Source organism: Quercus suber, unplaced genomic scaffold (assembly GCF_002906115.3).
Source record: "Quercus suber isolate HL8 unplaced genomic scaffold, Cork oak 2.0 scaffold_167, whole genome shotgun sequence".
In the NCBI taxonomy this organism is placed as follows: domain Eukaryota; kingdom Viridiplantae; phylum Streptophyta; class Magnoliopsida; order Fagales; family Fagaceae; genus Quercus; species Quercus suber.
The window spans coordinates 58,507-75,493 of record NW_027071804.1 but is presented as its reverse complement, the minus strand read 5'-3'; the positions used below and the strand labels follow the sequence as shown (position 1 = coordinate 75,493).

Here is a 16,987-nt window from a genome sequence, read left to right as displayed (position 1 = left end):
ATATCTCGGTCCGGTTCCTAATTTAGCTGGTTAAACCAGCAAACTTTTGGGTTTTTATTTATTTATATAATTTTAAATTTTAGAGAGAACCATATAGGGTTTAGACGAAGTTCACTTGGTTTGATTTTTTAAAACCATGGTTATTAGACTTATTTTCATATCACACATGATAAATTCACACCCATGAAACTTGCATATATATATGAAAGCCATATGCTTATTTGATATTAACTCGTGGGATATATCAAAATTCAAGATTTTAATAACTCAGTGACATTACTTGATTATTCCAACAAGGAGAACTTGAGCGGTGCATATATTGGCAAAATTGACTAATATCTTGACATGGGTCTCTTATGTAGTAAATATATTGTATAACAATTCCACAAAACACTCCTCTCATCTCATACAAAACGTAGACTCCCCAAACACAACCACAACATGTTCTTTCTAAAAAAAAAAAAAAAAAAAAAAAAAAAAAAAAAAAAAAACAAAATAGATCTTATCTAATAAAAATTGAAAATTAAGAGGTGGTCCTCATTTTTCTCACTCATATGAGTATTAAAGTCTACCAAATTTTTTTGATGAACAAAGTCCAAATTGGGAGAAAGTAGGTGTGGTCATCGGACATTGGATATTATTGCTTGCGACTAATTTGCTAAGCTTTCGTTCGATTCCTTACTCGCACGTGACCTATCAATCAACACACGTGCACCCATCTACCCCATCTACCGCCTTAAATTGTCGTACATTTCACGTTATAAAACGACTATCAAACACCGTTCTTCTCACCAGTCAAACGTACGCCCCGACACAAATTAACAACAAAGAAAGAGACACTCTCACACTCACAGAGCAAAAAATGGTTCTAGCAGCGTCTCTTCCAGGAGTTCAGGTCGAACACGTGGCGTTCCCATCCACGGCAAAATCTCCGGGCTCAACCAACACACTGTTCCTCGGCGGCGCAGGTTCTTAAATCTTAATTAACCCTCACTGCAATTTGTATACACCTTTTTTTTGTGTGTGTTGTATTTAATTTCTTTTTGTTGGTTAGATTAAATTATTATATTCATCGTTTCCTAACGATGCGTTCGGATAAGATGTTGTAAAACAGTGTTTTGGATGTACGTTGCTGCTTTGATCCGGAGTTTTTAGTTTTAAAAACGTAATTTTAAGCTTTCAAAACGCCTAATTCTTAAAGCTGTTGGGTCAATTTATGTTTTTATCACGATATCCTGCTTGCACAAAAAAATTATTTCACTTTCAATCTCTTTACCATTTTCTTACTGTTTAAACGGTTGTGACATTTGATAATTTACTATTTTTTTTTCATAATTTTTTATTGTATTTAGTATGGCTTGTGGTGTTTGCTAACGTGCGCAGGGGTGAGAGGGTTGGAGATTCAAGGGAAATTCGTGAAGTTCACGGCGATCGGAGTGTACTTGGAGGATAATGCAGTGCCGTCGCTCGCCGTTAAGTGGGGGGGAAAGAGTGCGGAGGAGTTGACTGAATCCGTTGAGTTCTTCAGGGATATCGTTACAGGTAACGGACTTAACTGTTTATAGTTTATAGTTTATAGTTTATGGGCATTTTGACAACTCATGTTTAAATTTAAAGTTTGGAGAAAAAGGCTAGTACAGGTTTTATTTAGTTATTGTTATGCTAAAAAAGGTTGTACTTGATAAAGTCTAAAAAAATTGACTCGGTAAAGTTTAAAAAAAAAAAAAAAATTGACTTGGTAATAGATGTGATTGAGCTCCAATAATAATATCTAAATTGTCTCTATTAATATGACACATTAGTCTATAATTTTATTGTAGTGGCAGGTCAACAAATTTGGAGGCATATATTTAAATGAGATATTTTTATTACCATTTAAATAATATTTAATTAGTGTTTATATTATAATTTTTTATAACAAAAATCTATTATTTTTATTTTGTAATATGCTTTTTTTTAATAGAAAAATACTAAAGCTATAGTAAATTTTACTAAAAAACTTACAAATAATGTAGCAATGAATATGATTAATGACACTTTAAGAAGATAATAAACAAATATTTCAATGAGTGATATTAGAGATATTATAAATTTGGGTCATGTTAACGAGTGCCCTTAGGGTAATGGTTAATAATTTATTTTAAAAAAATTTTGACACCACTTTTATGAGAAATGAAAAAAGCCTTAAAAACATTAATTACTTTTTTTTCTTTTACAATAAAAATTTTCTTTAAATAAATTGTTAACCATTGCCCTAAAGACATCTGTTAACATTTCTCTATAAATTTTACAACATGAAGCTTACAAAAATGTATCAACAATCACAAAAAATAATTCAAAAATGTATTTAATAGATTGTTAACTTTCACATATCATATTAATTGTCACATCAATTTGTAAAGGTTTTTAAGTAAAATTAATAATATTTATAGCTTCTTCCTATCTGAATTATTTCTTGTTACTAGTGCACATATATTTGTAAGACCTATATATTTAAAGTTGTATTATCTCTAACATTAACCAATTCTTTGGGACTTCTTCAAAGTAGAGGAAAAATGTAAAACTTTTTTTTTCCCCCAAATATCTCCAAATATATATATATATATATCAATTTTTGCCCTAAAATTTGAGAGCCTTCCTCTAGTAAAGTGCCTCAGGCGATGGTCTAAGTGGCATAGTCCTAGGGCCAGACTGATTGTAATAAAACTTGTAGTACTATAGCACTACTCATAAAGTTTTGTAATAAGATTTTTTTTTTTTAAATAATTATTTTGATGAATAATATGAACATTATTACTATTCACATGTAGGCCCCTTTGAGAAATTCACACAGGTTACGACAATCTTGCCGTTAACCGGCCAACAATACTCGGAGAAGGTGACAGAGAATTGTGTTGCCTTTTGGAAATCCGTAGGACTTTACACAGAGGCAGAAACCAAAGCCGTTGAACAGTTCCTTGAGGTCTTTAAGGACGAGAGCTTCCCCCCCGGCTCTTCTATACTTTTCACACAATCACCCAAGGGATCATTGACGGTCAGTATTTTAAATTACTGATTTTTCAAAAAGCTTAAACTATTAAAAAATAACAATAAATTTAATTATTTAATCATAATTCTAACGCTCTCTTTTAATAAGTGAGGCTCAGTACATAAAATTTTTAACATGTTGAATAGGAGGTAAAGTGAAAAATCAATATTTACTAATTACCTATTATTCTAAAAGTTTAAATTGTTAAAAACTTATAAATTTAATCATTTAGCCATAATTATAATGAGTAAAATGTCAATATCCACATAGCTAATTTGTAGTTTTCATTTGATAATATGAAAGGGTAAACTCTTGTCATTTTAATTCACATCAAGACACATCGTATTTGTAAGTGGTATTGCCTATTTGATACTAGAATATTTTGTAATTACAAAAATGTCTTTTTTGCGTTGTCCAATATGTCAAATTTGATCTCTTGATTAGTACTAAAATTGTTAATTCCATGTAGATATATGTTAATCAATAATCCTATTGTTAGTAAGAATGAAAGATAAGTGATAATTTTACATTTTTCTTCCCTTTTTTTAACTATAGATTGCCTTCTCTAAAGATGGGTCAATACCTGAAGTTGGGAAAGCAGTGATAGAGAATAAACTACTATCAGAGGCAGTACTGGAGTCCATTATTGGCAAACATGGTGTTTCTCCTGAAGCGAAGGAGTGTTTGGCTAAGAGGTTATCGGAGTTGCTGAAACAGGGTACTGATAAGGTGGCCGAAAATCAACACTGTGAAGGTCACTGAAGAGCAGAGTTGGAGGGAAAGGATTAAGTGGAGACAGGAGAGCCATGAAGAATATAGATTAAAATTCTCACTAAGTCCATTTTGAGATAAGTCCATTTTATAGTTTTGATTAAATATTTTTATGATTTTAAAAGTGTATCGAGAATCACGATCATTTAAAATTTTAATTAAATGACGTGATATTGTGTACACTTTTAAATTCAAGAAAAAAAAAATCTGAACTATAAAATGAATACGTTTGTTATGTGATTTGTACTTTGCTATTCTCTACTTTTATAAGTGTGGTTCAAAATAATTGTGTTTATCAATGTAAAAGTCCTTTATTTCCATTCCTTAGTAAACCATTTTAATATGTATACATATCCGTGAGATGATAAAGATCCTTATTTCCTTACCCTCTTTGCAATTAATTCGCTTATAATTACTGATGAAAATAAATTCATTTTCAAAACACATACTCCACTTGATAGTTAATATTAGTTGCTTCCCTTTTTTTTTGGGGGGGATTCATGAGTTGCAGGCTTGAATGTGCCCTGTTGCTATACAGTCAAGGAATAGGACAGTTTTATGCTGCTTCCAGAGCTGAAGCAAAGCAATACTTACCCAATACCGTGACAGAATGAGAATTTGACATGGTACACGCTACACAAAAATATGGAGAAGTTGTGGACCTTGGGCCCTTTGCGTTTGCATATCGGTCCATGGGCTTATTTAGGCATGATCATATATGGACCTGCTGGCCCACACAACTGTTCACATCAACATTTTTACCTCATTTCTCTTTTCTATTGTGGTCTTCAATCAACCAAGAGGAGAGAGTGTCTTGAATTTTCTTTCCATTTAGCGTTAATTTTCTAAGAATATCTTTAGTTGTCATATTGCAAAACAAATTGGAAAACTAGCATCTCGAGTTTTTAAAACTCGAGATCAATGTTAGAACTTGAGTTTTAAAACTCGAGATGCAAGATTTGATGTATTCCACGTGGAACTCAAGTCTTAGAAACTCAAGTTCCACCATTTTCTTTTTAGATCAGCTCTTCATCTTCGTTGTCTTCTTCTTCTTCCCCTGTTCTTTCAATGGATCTCAAACCATCTGATGTTTCTTTGTTTTGCTTCTGATGTTCTTCGGTGGATCTCAAACCAGATTCTTCCTCTGTTTCCAGATTCTTCGCTCAGCACCGACTTAAATCAAGTTTATAAAACTCAAGTAACAAATTGAGTTTTTAAAACTCAAGATGTTAGTTTACAAAATCCTTTCAAACGTTTGTCAACTAATTATATTGTTTCCCCTCACTATGTTAGGCTGCAAATATCCCTGAGAGTGTTTTTCTTTTTCTTTCTTTTCTTTTTTAAGGTAAAGTTTTTTTTTTTTTTTTTTTAAAACAACTCTATCTTCAAAAAATTGAAAAAATAGTTGTACCAAACTGATATTTGATTAGGGCAGACTATCATGATTTGAGAAAGTGAACTTCAGAAGGTAGTGCATGCATTACTAACATGATGTGACTTGTATGAAAAAATGGTGAAGGGATACAACAAAAGAAACATGTATTCAGTGTAAACAAAGACAGGAAATAATTAGAGCATTCACATCAAAGATGAAAATAGCTAAAACATCATTTTATAAATCAAAACTTAAAATAGGCCCTGCATTAAATCTGACATATTTTAAATATATATATTAGTAGTTTATTGTAACTGAATCTTATAATTTATTGTGGCAATGTGCGTATCCTCTCTCCATTAATATATGGCTTAAAGATTTGTGCACTGATGAAGTGCAAACTCGTCAGTCGAAGTAAATGCGTCCAGATGGAGCCAAGCCCTCGTATTTGTGATTATAGAAGTGGTATAGTAGCTCCCTTAGGATGGTCACCGGTTAATATATGGCTTAAAGATTTGTGCACTGATGAAGTGCAAACTCGTCAGTCGAAGTAAATGCGTCCAGATGGAGCCAAGCCCTCGTATTTGTGATTATAGAAGTGGTATAGTAGCTCCCTTAGGATGGTCACCGGTGTGGTGCCTGCCACAACGTCTCTAATGCCAAAGTTAGTATAAGGAAACTCTTTGAAAAAGAATAATGTAATGTAATGGAATCAGAAGTATTTCTAAGTGTGTCTATTTACCTTATATTGGTGCTTGGAGTGCTATATATACATTCCAATAGCCTCTAGCCATTGTGGCTATTATGGTGGTATTAATGCTCCTTTGGGTAACATATCATCCCCAATAATATGGTCCTTAATGGACATCCAATGGTCTGCATGGTTGGCCTTGTAACCGCCCGAATTATTTATTGACTTCATTGAATGGCTTCTTTGCCTTCGTCAGTGGTGTGGTTATATCGCCTGCGATGCTTAGTTGTTTCGTCTGTCAAGGCGACTTCGTCAGTCTTAAAGGATTCGTCCTAGGAAGTCTATCTCGTCAGTCCCATCAGCTTCCCCCCAAGTTCTGTGGTCGTCATGACGTGCCAGGACGACCACGGAAGATGAAAGGTTTTTATGAGCTGTCTATGACACTTGGGGTTTCGCTTTGTATTAAATGCATAGTGGCGGCACCACATGCGACGTGGCTACGTGGCATGTTCTGACTGGTGGATTTAATGCTCCAATTGTATGGCCCTTGGGTTTCCCACTGAATTTCAGTTTTTTTGAGCCTTGGTTTTTAAACTTCTCCTCTCCTCATTTTTCCCTTTCACCTTTTCGAACTACTATTCATTGCTCTGAGTGTTTTCTTCTCCGATTTCTCTCTGTGATTTTTCTCCAAATTGGTGCATGGCAGAGCTTTCTACTTTTTCCTTTTGAGGTATGCTTCTCTTCTCACTTCCTTTTTCTTTTCTCTTTTCGGCATAGACATACACTTTTGTGGATTTTTGATTTTTTTCCCTTTTCTTTTGTGTTTGGTTTTCGGTTTCAAGGTTTTTAGGATTTACCTTTTTTTTCTTTGTTTTCTAGTTTTTCCATGGTTTGTGGTTCTGAGGTTAGGATAGATTGCTCCTCAATTTCTTTTCTTTTCGTACGTTTAGAGGGGTCTTTAGGAGTTTTCCCACACCTTGAGAATTTCGTTTTTAAGGGTAATAGTTTAAGTGTTGCATTGGCCAATTTGTTGCCTTTGCTTCGTTAGTCAATTGATTCGTTCGAGAATTTGGTGAAAGAGCGAGAAATTATGTTTGAGGTTAGGTCTAGTGAACTCGAGACTGGGTTATCGTCTAGCGATGACCTAGTGGAGGAAGATACAGCCGTCTCTACCCCTCAAGAGGTTAGGGCTTTTTACTCCCTCGAGGAGGTGTGTGGGCTAGACACTGATACACTGGGTAGGTTTAAGGATAGATTCCAATTCCCGGAGCGAGTTAGGGTTTGTCTACTTAGTGAAGAGGGTCGGGCTTGTCACTTCTTCCCTAGGGAGGTGTGCTTTTACGAGTTTGCCTTCGTCTGTGGTTTGAGGTTTCCTGTCCATCCATTCCTTATGGAATTGTTAGACCGTTTCAATATTGCTCATACGCAACTCATAGAGGATAGTGGTCAGCTGTATGGGGATATGGTTGGCCGCTACGGACGGAGGTATGCTTAAGGTAGACAAGCTTTTCCACTTGTACTGTTTGAAAGAGTCTAAGGAGTATGCGTACTATGAGTTGATGCCCTGGGAGAGAAGGACCAGGATCGTCAGGGGTCTGCCTTCGTCTTTCAAATATTGGAAGTCCAGGTTTTTCTTCGTGTCTAGGGACAACTATGAGACTCCCTCCAGCGAGGTTTGGGGTGATCTTCCGAGGTTGCTTCATCAGTAGGGAACCCTGACCTTAGATGCGTCATTATTTTCTCTCGATGTTTGAGTTTTGTTGTGTTTACTCTTACCGTCACTGACTCCTTCATTCTTTGTTTCGCGCAGTTAAGAGACAACTCAAGCTTAAGAGCAGGTATAAAGAGTGGGTGGAGAAGGCAATTGCATACGCGAAGACAATTAAGGACTGGGACGATCTGGTGGACCCAAGGACTCTTTCTTTCTATTGTCTTGGTCCAAAGCCTTCTGCCTTCGTCCTACACAACATAGATATTAAGGGAAAAAAGAGTAAGTGTTAGGGTCGTTAGTATTGATTCTCTTGTATATACTTGGATTGTGTTTTTTGTTAAACAAGTGTTTTCCCATTTGTAGAAATGACAACTAAGTTCAACAAGGATATGTATGTAAAGATGAGATCAACGAAGGATGTGTCGTTGTCCAGCATTGGGAAGAACGCGGTGCGCGTCACAGGGAAGGGTCCCTCCGTCACTCCAACTACTTCTGTCACTCCCATTGTTTTTGGTACTGAGATGACGAGGATAGCCTCTCCTGCCACCTCGGTTGAAGAGATCCCTACTCCCGCCTCTAAAAGGCCGCGCTTATCTGACAAAGAGAAGGAGAAGGTTGATTCTCACTCGTCTACCATCTGGGACGATGAGAGATTGGCAGTGGACAGGGCTCACGGGGTCGTGGCTGCTGAGGATTTAAAGGTCTTCTCCGGCGGGCCCTTTAACGAGGTTGCGTCTCGCCACGTCCACAAGGTTGTTAAGGTAAAATGTTCGTGCAACTTTTAGTCTCTTTTTCTTTCTCATTGCACTTACTGCTTCAAATTTCTTTTCAGGTGTTGGGGGAAAGTCTTCATATTACTTCTGAGTACCTCAATCAAAAGGCCAATGTGGCGTCTCTAACATCTGGAATGAAGGCTTTGGAGGCGAAGAATTCTACGCTGAAGAAGAATCTCATTGACTCTATGGACGAGGCCACCACCTAATAGGAAAAAGTCAAGACCTTGAATGACGACCTCAGAGCTGAGCGTCACTTGACCTTAGAGAAAGACGAACAACTTCTAGGTGCCATGGAGAAGCTCAAAACTATTGCTACTAAGGCTGTTGAGGCTTTCCAACAGACTGAGGAGCATAACACAGTCCTATTCAGCTGGTACTTCAAGGGTTTTGAGCTTCTAAGGAGATACCTTGTCAAGCATCCTTCCTGAGTGGACCTGGAGACCTTAGATTTGGAGGAAGTGGACAAGGAGATGGCGCTTGACGAAGCTACTCAGTCCTCGACTCCAGAAGGTAATGCTCTTGAGAATGGCCCCACCGGAGATGACGCCGCCACCGATACCTGAACCTATCACTTAGAAAAATTCTTTTCTCTTTTTTTCTTTTTTTTTTTGGGTGCCCGTTATGTTTTGGGCCTTTTGTAAGTCTAATTCCTAAACAATTTTTTTATCTACCTTAAGAAAATAATCTTTCGCCTAGTGTTTATAGGCCTTTGGTTTAGATGTAAAAACAATGGTAACTGCTCGTTGTTTTTGGGCTTTAATTATATTAGTGATTGTATACTTACTTGCTTGTGATTTCTATTCCTGTGGGTTTCGTTTTTACGTCAATGCTTTGTACATGGCCAGAAATTTTTAGTTGTGACATTTCCTTTTCTTCGTTAACAATTTATGCGGGTTATGTTACTTAGTTGATTTCCTATGACTCATTCCTTTACAAGGGTTCTTGTTGAGGGTTTTGGTGAGCTGGTTGAGAGCTCAGTTTCAGCTTGAGCCTTTGAGTAGCATCTTGAACAGTTTTGTTACAAGGTTCTTGTATTTTAGTTTCGTCAGTAACTTATATCTGTGTAGGCGAAATCTTGTTATCTAGCCATTTTTTTTCTTTTCTTTTTGTGACTTACACCCTTTTAAGGATCTTGTCATTCTTTTGGCTTCGTCAATAACTTACATCCGCCTAGGCGGAATCTTGTTACTTAGCAATTTTTTTTTTGTTTTTGTGACTTACACCCTTTTAGGGATCTTGTCATTCTTTTGACTTCGTCAGTAACTTACATTCGTCTAGACGGAATCTTGTTACTTAGCCATTTTTTTCTTTTCATGACTTACACACTGTTAGGGATCTTGTCATTCTTTTGGCTTCGTTAGTAACTTACATCCGTCTAAGCAGAATCTTGTTACTTAGCCATTTTGGGGTGACTTTCACATTACAAGATCGGTTCTCATTAAGACATTGGTTGAATAGTTCTTTTTATTGCTTTCGAGAATGAGTACAATTGTCTATTGCATCTATTGGTGGTATTTCTTTAAGTACTCAATATTCCATGGTCGCGTGAGTCTCTGGCCGTCTAGGGTCTTCAGGTGATAGTTGCCTTGTCTGGAGTAATTGACGACCTGATAGGGCCCTTACCAGGTGGGGCCGAGCTTTCCTTAGCCATAGTCTCTGGTTGCAGGGGTGACCTTGCGCTGGATGAGGTCTCCTATGTCAAGTTGTTTGAGCTTGACTCTCTTGTTGTAGTACTCTGCCATCTTTTGCTGGTACTTTGTCATCTTGTCGGAGGCTTTCTCTCTAACTTCGTCTAGACAATCTAGGTTAACTCGTAGCTGGTCGTCATTATTTTCCTCATGGACCATCTCTCGCCTGATGCTGGTTATTCCTACCTCGATCGGGATTACTGCTTTGGTGCCATAGGTGAGTCTGAAGGGGGTTTCTCCTGTTGGGGTTCTTGCCGTGCTCCTGTAAGCCCACAAGATGTTAGGCAATTCCTTCGGCCAAGCACCCTTTGCGTTGTCTAACTTGACTTTGATAATCTTGAGTAGTGTGCGATTCGTCACTTTCGTCTATCCGTTTGCCTGTGGATGTCCCAGGGAAGAGAATTGGTTCTTGATCCCTAGGCCTGAACAAAAGTCCTTGAAGCTCTAGCTGTCGAACTGCCTCCCATTATCTGATATTATCATTCATGGAATCCCGAACCTACAAACTATGTTCTTCCACATGAAGTTCTAGATTTTGGCTTCAGTGATGGTTGCTAATACCTCTGCTTCAACCCACTTTGTGAAGTAATCAATGGCGACTAGCAGGAATTTTACCTGTCTTTTACCTTGAGGCAACGGGCCAACGATGTCGATTCCCCATTGTGTGAAGGGCCAGGGGGATGATATCGCCATCAGTTTCTCTGCTAGAAGGCGTTGGACATTCCCAAACATTTGGCACTTGTCACACTTCTTGACGAGTTCCTTTGCATCTATCTGCATTGTAGACCAGAAATAACCTGTTCTGATAACCTTACTTACTAGTGATCTGTGGCCTGCATGGTCTCTGCAAACTCCTTCATGGATCTCCTCTAGAATATATTTGGCTTCTCCTTCATCCACACATTTTAGGTGAGGCATGGAAAAGCCTCTTTTGTATAGTGTGTCGTTCAGGATCGTGAACCTGGCTGCTCTCTTCCTGACTTTCCTGGCCTCCTCGATGTCTTGAGGGAGGTGCCCATCCTAGAGAAAGGATATGATTGGTGTCATCCAACTACCTATGCTTTGGATTGTGAATGTGGAGATTTCCTCGATGCTGGGGAGTTTCTAGACTTCCATCACCAAGCCCATGCTCGTCACTCCTTCTTCCGACGATGCTAACTTCACGACTTCATCTACTACCATGTTCTAGTTTATGGGGATCTGCATAAACTCCACTTTATCAAATTCCTGAATCAAATGCTTCGTCAATCTGAGATACTTTTGCATTCTCTCCTCCTTTACTTTATATTCTTCCTTAATCTGCCCTATCACAAGTTTTGAATCACTTTGGACTAGTAGGTTCTTAGCTCCGAGTGCCTTCCTGAGTCTCAGTCCCGTCAGTATTCTTTTGTACTTGGCCTCCTTTTTAGTGGCTGAGAATTTTAGTTGAACTCCGTATTTGAGCATTTCTCTGTCAGGGGCAGTTATGACGACCCCTACTCCCCATCTCTTTTGGGCTAAGGAACCATCGGTTTGTACTATCCATCATTTCGTTTCGTTGGTGAGGCTATCCTCGTTTGGGAGGGTGAACTCGACAATGAAGTCCGCCAGAGCTTGTGCCTTAATGGCTGTCTTAGGGTGGTACTTAATGTCAAATTGGCTGAGTTCGATTACCCATTGGACCATCCTCTCAGCTGCCTCGGGTTTGTTTATGGACTTCTTAATGGGTTGATCCGTCATTACCAAGATGGGGTTTACCTGAAAGTACGATCGTAACTTGCGCGAAGTTACTATTAGTGTAAATGAGATCTTCTCGATCCTGGGATATCTGGCTTCTGCTCCTTGGAAAGCTTAACTGACGTAGTAAACCAGGAGTTGTTTCTTGTCATCTTCCCTAATCAGGGCTATGCTCACGGCTATGGCTGATACCGCCAGATATAGATATAGACTTTCTCCTTCTTGGATAGACTTAGGAGGGGTGGATTGCTCAGGTAGCGCTTAAGTTCTTGAAACGTTGCCTCACATTCATCAGTCCAGGCAAAAGCTTGCTTCAATGTTTTAAAGAAGGGCAAGCATTTGTCGGTTGCTTTAGAAACGAACTTGTTAAGTGCTGCTATCCTTCCTGTGAGCTTCTGGATTTCTTTGACGGTCTTGGGTGATGCCATATCGAGTATGGCTTGTACCTTCTCTGGGTTTGCTTGTATTCCCCTTTGGGATACTATGAATCGCAAGAACTTCCCCGAGGCTACACTAAAGGCACACTTGTTAGGATTCAACTTTATTTAGTATTGTCTGAGGGTGGCAAGCGTCTCCTCCAGGCCGTTTAGATGGGTAAGTTCTTCTCCACTCTTGATGAGCATGTCATCCACGTATACCTCCATGTTCCTACCAATCTGCTTGCTGAATATTTTGTTCACTAACCCCTAGTAAGTTGCTCCAGCATTCTTTAATCTGAAGGATATTGCCTTATAGCAATAGAGCCTTTGACTTGTGATGAAAGTAGTTTTCTCCTGATGTTCTTCATCCATTTTTATTTGGTTGTATCCTGAGAAAGCGTCCACGAACGTCAGTAACTTATGCCTAGCTATAGAATTCCTTAGCTGGTCTATCTTTGGTAGAGGAAAACTATCTTTTGGGCAAGCTTTGTTCAGGTCCGTGAAGTCCATGCACATTCTTCATTTCCCATTTGCTTTCTTCACTAGGACGGCGTTTACGAGCCACTCAGGATAGTATACCTCTCGGAAAAAGCCTGCCGATAACAGTTTGTTAACCTCATCTGTAATTGCTTAGTTTCGTTCCGGGGCAAAGACTCTTTGTCTTTGCTGGACATGTTTTCTCTCAGGATCCATGTTCAGCTTATGCTGAATGATTTCTGGAGATATACCTAGCATGTCCTCGTGACTCCATGCGAAGACGTCCGAGTTTCCCTTAAGGAACTTGATGAGATTTTTTTTCATCTCGGGACTTAGCGTCATCCCTATTCTTGTTGTCTTGATTGCCTCTCCTTCGACCGGTTCTACTATCTCTAGGGTTTCCATTTTATCATCCTCCTTCTCTTCAATCATCCATGTATGGTTCTCTTTTGTAACCAAGACGGCCTAGTAGTACTCTCTTTCTAAGACTTGATCTCCTTTTACCTCGCCAACACCGTTCTTCGTTGGGAACTTTACCTTTAGGCAATAGGTGGACGTGGCTAACTTCCATCAATTGAGTGTGGGCCTCCCAATAATCACATTGTAAGATGAGGGGCAATCTACCAACAGGAAGTCTAACTGACGAGTCAACTACCTCGGGTAAGTCCCCACTATTACTGTCAATGTCACTATGCCATTGGGATACACTCTGTTTCCACTGAAACTGACGAGGGAGGAGTCAAATGGGCGCAGTCTCCCTGGATCTAGTTTCAGCTGCTGAAAAGCTGGAAGGTAAATGATGTCTGCGAAGCTACCATTGTCCACGAGGATCCTTTTGGTATTGAATCATTCTATCGTGAGCATTATGACTAAGGAATCGTTATGTGGCTGCTTCACTTTCCTAGCATCTCCCTCGTTGAAAGACATGTCTTGGTACGTCCGTCTATGCTTATACGGAGGTGTCATGCGGACGCTATTCACCTGCCTCTAACATGCTTTCCTAAGGGATCTGAATGACCCGCCTGTGAATGGTCCTCCTGTAATCGTCTTTATCTCTCTGATTATATTCTACGAAGGCTGGAACGTGTGGTCCTCATCTCTGGGTGAAGACTCGCGTTGGTTTTTGTTTCTCTCTCTGAACTTGCTAGACTCCCCCTTCTTTATATACTTCTGTAGTTTCCTTTTTCGTATCAACTCCTCTATCTGCTCCTTTAGGTCTTGGCAATCTTCTATATAGTGGCCATGGTCTTTGTGAAACCGGTAGTATTTCTTTTTGTCACGCACGTTTGGCGACGAATGTAATGGCCTTGGCCACTTGAAATAATGCTCGTCCTTAATTTGCATTAAAATTTTGTCAACATGCATAACTAAAGGAGTGAATTTCGCTGTTCTGGGAGTTTTCTCATCTTTTTGTCTACCCCTATCACTGGTCCGACGATCTGGACGCTCCTTTTTTTACCCTCTACGATCATCTTCCTTCCTTCCTCTGTCTGCTGGCTTCTCTACATCCTTTATGGCGGCTAATGCATCTTTAGCATTCATGTACTTTTGTGCCTTCAGGAGCATCTCTGCCATCGTCTTAGAAGGATTCTTTGCGAGTGAGGCCACGAACTCTCTGGACTTCAACCCTGCCTTGAAGGTCGTTAACTGCACTTTGTCGTCAGCTTCGTCTAACTCCAGGGTTTCCCAAGTGAAGTGCTTCACATATGACCTCAAGGTTTCTTTCGCCCCTTGTCTAATGGTAAGCAAGTAATTTGCTGGCCTTTTAGAGCGTTGTCCTCCAATGAAGTGGCATAAAAAGGCGTTGCTCAACTGCTCAAAGCTGTCGATGGATGATGTTGGCAACTTGGTGAACCATTCTCTTGCCACTCCTTTGAGAGTGGTGGGGAAGGAACGACACAGTATCTCGTCAGAGGGCTGTTAAAGGCCTAGTATCATCTTGAAGGTGTTGAGGTGGTCCTGGGGGTCCTTTAGCCTGTCAAATAGCTCAAGTTAGGGTAGTCGAAATTTTGACGGCATTAGACAGTCCAGGACCGCCGTAGTGAAAGGCGAATTTGTTGCCTTGACCATTCTATCCACGCTTCGATCTGTTTTCTCCTTAATGACGTTCCTCAGCTCATCCATCTCCCTCCTCATCTCTCGAAGAAGATCTGAGTTATGTTCATTTGGAGTAGCAAGCTCTCGGCGGTCACTTCTTCTATGGCTATTTCCCTCATCCTCTTGGTTGGCTCTAGACCGATTCTCCTCTTGTTGAAGCCGTAACCTCATTTTCTGATTCTGCCTGGTGAGCTCTTTAATGGTGGCTGCAAGAGCTTGGACTTGCTAAGTTAAGGCTGTTGAATCCAGGTGGGACTCCATCTAAATATAGAAGTTAATGGAAACTATGTTTTCAAATATGAATACGAAAATTTCGTCCCCACAGACGGCGCCAAACTGATGAAGTGCAAAATCGTCAGTTGAAGTAAGTGCGTCCAGATGGAGCCAAGCCTTCATATCTGTGATTATAGAAGTAGTATAGTAGCTCCCTTAAGATGGTCATTGGTGTGGTGTCTGCCACAACGTCTCCGATGCCAAAGTTAGTATAAGGAAACTCTTTGGAAAAGAATAATGTAATGTAATGAAACCAGAAGTATTTCTAAGTGTGTCTATATACCTTATGTTGGTGCTTGGAGTGCTATATATACATTCCCGTAGCCTATAGTTGTTGTGGCTATTATGGTGGTTTTAATGCTCATTTGGGTAACATCTCATCCCCAATAATATGGTTCTTAATGGATCTTTAACGGTCTGCACAGCTGGCCTTCTAACCACCTGAATCATTTATTAACTTCATTGAATGGCTTATTTGCCTTCGTCAGTGGTGTGATTACATCACCGGAATGCTTAGTTGTTTCGTCTGTCAAGGGCTTAAAGGATCCGTCCTGAAAAGTCTTTCTCATTAGTCCCATCAAGCACCATAATTTTACCTTTTTATCTCCATTAATTCCTCCAAGCTATAGTTCTCGTGATGTTGCCTGTATATTATAGTCTAAAGAGCCACCATATCCTATCAAAAAACAAATAAACAAAAAAGAGCTTTCATATTCAGCGATGATGATCTATTATATTTCTAGTGACAAGACTTTCACCATATTCAAGTTCAACAACACGAGGGCCATCACAATTCACACAAAGGTCAACAAAGGTGGCTGGCACCAAAGTCTTTGAAATTCAAAAAGAGTAATGTTTGGGTGGTTAACTTTACACTGTCAAGGCGTTACATTCTAATATTTTTATGTCTATATATACATAAAACCGCCGATTTTCCCACCTGTACTGTAACCGTGATAGAATTTTCCACAAGGTTAGACCTGGATTCTTCCTCTCATTTATAGCTTTTTTTTTTCTTCCTTTTTGGCCTTGAATTGGCACTTAATTTGATACCCTAATTTGATTGATTGTGTGATGTGTATGTATGTGTGATAAGTCTCATATCAGGTACATATTGGGTTGAATTGAGCTTTATTAACAACTACAAAGAGTCTCACTTGTAATTAGTTATTTTGAGGTATAGTGTAGATATGATCTAAGTTTTATTAATAATTATAAAAAGCCTCAATTGTGAATAGTTATTTTAAAGTATAGCACGCAAATGTGGCCAGTGACAATTAAAAGAGGAGAATCCTTGGAGAACAGATTTGAACATTCCTCTTCCATATATCAATAACTTTTCTTTAGGTTCTAGCTAGTAGTGTGAAAATTTTCAATTTTCAAAGGATTCTGTTCTGATTGATTGCTCCATTTTAAGTTATTTAGAAAAGTTGTTAAGTGCTTAATACTCTTTCTTAGGTTGTTTCTTTCAACATTCCTTATTGATTATAGTGTTACAATCAATAAAGAAATGAATTTTGGATTTAAATAACCTGTTCCTATTTATTGATGTTGAGAATTCATATGAAGAAGGTCAATACACTTGCGGAATACACAAGAAATGTTGAAAAGTTGATAAAAAATAAAAACATTCTTCAGACTAATAATGCACTAATCCCATTCAACCAACAACTTAAATAGATTTATGGGTTCTAACTTCTACGTACTTAACTAAATCGTAGATGTGGTTTTAGTTAATTCAATTAGTAAAGTTTCTGATAGTTGAATAAGAAATTTATGATTCAATTATTGCTTTCACGAAAAACTGATTAATGTTTTATTTTGATGATAAAAAGTTATTATCAAAAGTGAACGTTATAAATTGAAATTATTTATATATAAAAAAAAAAAACTAAATTGTAGGTTTAAATTTTATCTTGTCATAATTTTTTTTTTAAATGCAAATTAAATAAACAACATGTGCAT

General features: G+C 38.5%; 2 protein-coding genes across 2 annotated transcripts; one reads left to right on the top strand and one right to left on the bottom strand.

The window, feature by feature from the left end:
* The first annotated feature begins 773 nt into the window (after positions 1 to 773).
* LOC112015807 (chalcone--flavanone isomerase) lies at positions 774 to 4,184 on the top strand. Its single transcript, XM_024048243.2, has 4 exons — positions 774 to 968; positions 1,384 to 1,542; positions 2,811 to 3,034; positions 3,584 to 4,184. The coding sequence occupies exons 1-4, from the start codon at positions 863 to 865 to the stop codon at positions 3,788 to 3,790; spliced, it is 696 nt and encodes a 231-aa protein (XP_023904011.1). The 5' UTR covers positions 774 to 862; the 3' UTR covers positions 3,791 to 4,184.
* Positions 4,185 to 9,995: 5,811 nt separating this feature from the next.
* LOC112015826 (uncharacterized) lies at positions 9,996 to 12,184 on the bottom strand. Its single transcript, XM_065770035.1, has 3 exons — positions 11,969 to 12,184; positions 10,602 to 10,814; positions 9,996 to 10,406 (listed from the first exon to the last, which is right to left on the bottom strand). Exons 1-3 carry the CDS (start codon positions 12,182 to 12,184, stop codon positions 9,996 to 9,998), a joined length of 840 nt encoding a protein of 279 aa, XP_065626107.1.
* Positions 12,185 to 16,987: the final 4,803 nt, after the last annotated feature.